The sequence below is a fragment of the Dipodomys ordii genome, unplaced genomic scaffold (assembly GCF_000151885.1).
Source record: "Dipodomys ordii isolate 6190 unplaced genomic scaffold, Dord_2.0 Scaffold20, whole genome shotgun sequence".
Taxonomy (NCBI): domain Eukaryota; kingdom Metazoa; phylum Chordata; class Mammalia; order Rodentia; family Heteromyidae; genus Dipodomys; species Dipodomys ordii.
This window is the reverse complement of record NW_012267236.1, coordinates 7,810,295-7,814,433: the sequence shown is the minus strand read 5'-3', so window position 1 is coordinate 7,814,433 and position 4,139 is coordinate 7,810,295. Positions and strand designations below refer to the sequence as shown.

General features: G+C 45.3%; 1 protein-coding gene across 2 annotated transcripts in view; it reads left to right on the top strand.

Annotated features, from left to right (window-relative positions):
* Positions 1-4,139, top strand: part of Nrbp1 (nuclear receptor binding protein 1) — a 20,206-nt gene that overhangs the window by 570 nt on the left and 15,497 nt on the right. For both annotated transcript variants that reach the window (XM_013013701.1, XM_013013700.1), the window contains exons 2-4: positions 2,388-2,617; positions 2,953-3,075; positions 3,250-3,351. In XM_013013701.1, the coding sequence (XP_012869155.1) occupies positions 2,408-2,617; positions 2,953-3,075; positions 3,250-3,351 (435 nt within the window). In that variant the 5' untranslated portion in view covers positions 2,388-2,407. The remainder of the gene's footprint in view (positions 1-2,387; positions 2,618-2,952; positions 3,076-3,249; positions 3,352-4,139) is intronic.

Genomic DNA, 4,139 nt, shown 5'->3' with positions numbered 1-4,139 from the left:
CCGGCCTTTGATGAGGTGGCCCCCAGCGCGCGCGCCCGCCCGCCCGGAGGGGCACACTCGCGCCTGCAGCCGCTGGCCTCCACAGCGCGGCTGCGCGACCTGTTGGAGTGTGAGAGCGTCAGGGCCTCCTCCTTCCCCCGAGCTTGCTCCTTCCACACTTGTACGGGCCTCGGAGGCCTTCCGGGTTGACTCGGGGTGAGGGCGGGTGTGGAGCCTGTGGCTGCGAACTGTTGACACGCTTGTTGTGTTAATTATGACAGTGCCCGAGAACAACTTTGCAGGGTGACTGACGCTGCTCCGCTGGGAACGCAGCGCCTCAGGGTGGCTGGAGGCTGCGAGGAGATCGCCCTTATGGACAGAAATGGACTTTTCCTGTGTGGTCGCTATTTTAAACCTCTGGGTACCTCGGAAGCAGAGCCCCCAGTGTTGCAGGTGTATTCATCACTAGAAGGAGTTCTGCGGAAGACCTTGCACTTCCCGCATTTTGCCTACCTGGGCAAGACTGGGGAGGGAGAAGACAAGCACATTCCTGGGCATCTGTGTAATCGATGATTTGGCCTCTGCTGGGGTGCTCTTGGTCCAGAAGGTTCTTAGATCCCTTTAGCTAGTGCCTTTTTTGTATTATTGATTCCACTATTTTTTAAAAAAATTGTAATCTTGCTGGGAATTTTACTTCTGATTTTGGATGTGCTTAATGAATATAGCTGATCTAGGATCTTTTTTGGGGATGGGGGGGGTCTGGTCGTGGGCCTGAACTCTGGACCTGGGCGCTGTCCCTCAGCTCTGAAGCTCAAGGCTAGCACTCTACTTGAGCCACAGCACCACTTCCAGCTTTTTTTTTCTGCTTATGTGGTGTGAGGAATCGAACCCCCAGGGCCTCATGCATGCAAGGCAAGCACTCTATCACTGAGCCACCTTCCCAGCCCCGATCTAGGATCTTATAGACTTAACGTATGTGTTTTGTGCTTTGTTACTCTTTGGAGTTCCTAAATGTCTTAAAAATCTTCTGACCCAGGTTAAACAGTATAGGTTGAGGTTAGACAGTATAAGTAGAGGAGAGCATTAGAAGTTCTGAAAGACTGGTGTGGATTGGAGGCGTCTGGCATTCTGAATTTAGAGATGACAATTTAGTCTCCAGGATATCCTCTTTTTATTGGACTCCACTTCCTTGAGCCCAGCACACATAGGTTTTAATTCCTTTTCAGCTGTTGTTCTTAGCTGTATGCAATAACATTCATTGCTTGTCATGTGACACTCTAGCCCCAGTTGATAATATTTAGCTTTTTCCTGAAGAAGTCATATTCCTGTAGAAATATTGAGTTGTTTGCAATTGAAAGGAATACCTATGTCAAATACACTTCCCCATAGAATGGAAACTTCAGAGTCTGAGTAGTGTGAATGAAATGAAGACTGGAAAGTTAATGCCTTGAATTTGTGGCCCTTTAGGTATAGGCATCTCTTTTTTTTTTTCTTTCTCAAGGCTAGCACTCTATCACTTGAGCCACAATGCCACTTCTGGCTTTTTCTGTGTATGTGGTACTGAGAAATCGAACCTAGGGCTTCATGCATGCTAGGCAAGCACTCTACCACTGAGCCACCTTCCCAGCCCCTAGGCATCTAATTTATTCACTCTTCTATCTCAGTCATTTGACCAGTGGGTGATCTATAATAAGTGTTTACTAAACATTTGTTGAGTAAATGAAAAATGTTAGTCAGTACCTACTCACTATACTCACATCATAGGAAGGATTAAGTCATCAAAGATGAAGTCATCACTGCCACACGTGTGTGTCAAGGGTAGCCTCTCCATGGATTAGCAAGCTCATTCTCTTACAGAAGGGATAGTGAGTGCCAAGGTTAGTTCTGCTAGGCTAAATCAGCTTAGGGGTTATCTGGATAAGTTGGCTGAGGGTAGTAGCCTTAGAGCTGTCTTAAGGTAACAATTTGGAGCCTGGAATCATCTGTTTTCTATAGTGGCTATTTGGCATAGTTCTTGAGCAGAGTGTAGTAGGGGTCCAGGAGTATTCAGAATGGAAACTTACTGGACAAATTGTTGAGAGGGAATGGGACATCCAGTTGTCTGTTCATTTGAACCTTACTTATATAACCTTATAAGTAAACCTTACTTATAACCCCTTTAAAGAACATTATACTGTTTCAAAATTTTTATTTGCCACTCTGGGGTTGTCATCTTCAGCTAAGGTAGCTCTCCTTCAGAGTTACCAGAGTAGTTAATGTTTCAGTATTTACACAGGAATTAGTTCTGATATTGGAGTTAAAGGAAACAAGGGAGGTATGTGTTTTGGGGCTTACAAATGAGGTTAAGACGAAATCTTTGTAGTTTTATTTTGACCGCTGCCTTCTTTGTCTTTGCCCAACCACTGCAGGCGTGAGTGTTCATTCCAGTATGTCGGAGGGAGAGTCTCAGACAGTACTCAGTAGTGGCTCAGACCCAAAGGTAGAATCCTCATCTTCAGCTCCTGGCCTGACTTCAGTGTCACCTCCTGTGACCTCTACAACCTCAGCTGCTTCTCCTGAGGAAGAAGAAGAGAGTGAAGATGAATCTGAGATCTTGGAAGAGTCACCATGTGGGCGCTGGCAAAAGAGGCGAGAAGAGGTAAGGTGATAGAAGCATCACTCTTGGGAGAATAAATTATTTAAAAGGTGAGAACAAGTGGCGCTGTGGCTCAAGTGGTAGAGCACTACCCTTGAGCTGAAGAGCTGAGGGACAGCACCCAGGCCCAGAGTTCAGGCCCCACGGCCGGACCCCTCCCCCCCCAAAACCCCCAAAAAACAAAATAAAAGGTGAACTAGAAGGGCTATCCAAAGAGGCAGACCAGATTTCAATAGGTTGGGCACTGGGAGAAGTTGGTCTCACAGAGTATTAAAATAAAGAGATCAACTTTAATAAAATAGAGTGGTAACTTTAATTCCATTTGAACTGTTTCTCAGGTGAATCAGCGGAATGTACCAGGTATTGACAGTGCATACCTGGCCATGGATACAGAGGAAGGTGTGGAAGTTGTGTGGAATGAGGTACAGTTCTCTGAGCGCAAGAACTACAAACTTCAGGAGGTAGGTAATGGTGAAATGCTGTAGCCTGGGGGCTTTAGAACACTGGTGTTTAAAGAGGAGTCCATGTGGGGACACTGACTGGGGGAGAGCGTGTTGGGGGTTAGATCACCTCTGGCTTCTCAGGATCATTAGGGTGATTTGTGAACTCTTACCCATTTGTCTCCCTTGTTCTAGGAAAAAGTCCGTGCAGTGTTTGATAATCTGATTCAATTAGAACATCTCAATATTGTTAAATTTCACAAGTACTGGGCTGACATTAAGGAGAACAAAGCCAGGGTAAGAATTTTTCTCTACTATATCCAGAACTTTCTGTAAGAAACTAGGTACAGGGGCTGGGAAGGTGGCTCAGTGGTAGAGCACTTGCTTTGCATGCATGAGGCCCTGGGTTCGATTCCTCAGCACCACATAATCAAAAAGAGAAAACATGGTGGTTCATGTTTGTAATTCTAGCTACTCAGAAGGCTGAGAACTGAGGATTAAAATTTGAAGCCAATGAGACTCTTATCTCCAATTAATTACCAAAAGCCAGAAGTGGAGCTGTGGCTCAAGTGCAAAGTGCTAGCTTTGAGCCCAAAATACCAGGGACAATACCCAAACCCTGAGTTCAAATCTCAGGACCAGCACAAAAGAAAAAAGAAAAAAACTACCCAATTCTCTGAAAGTAAAAGGAGCAATAATGTACCTAGTTTCTTTTTTTTGGGGGGGGGTCCAATTTTGGGGCCTGAACTCTGGGCCTGGGCACTTGGTAGTTTTGATCATAATTTTTTTCCCCCAGTATTAGGGATTGAACTCAGTGCTCTGTCACTTGAACCATGCCTCCTAGACCTGAAAATGTAGTTTTGAAATAGAACTTGAATCCACTGCTATAGTAGTAAAAATTCACCTGTCACATATGGCTTTTGCCCTGCTATAAATGGGGAAGAAATGAGTAAACTTTTGCTTTCTTCTTCCTATGACTCCTATTTTAGAGTTTTCATTGTTTGCTTGGTCTAAGAAAAGGATTTTAAGGGGGCTGGGAAGGTGGCTCAGTGGTAGAGCGCTTGCCTTGCATGCCTGAGGCCCTG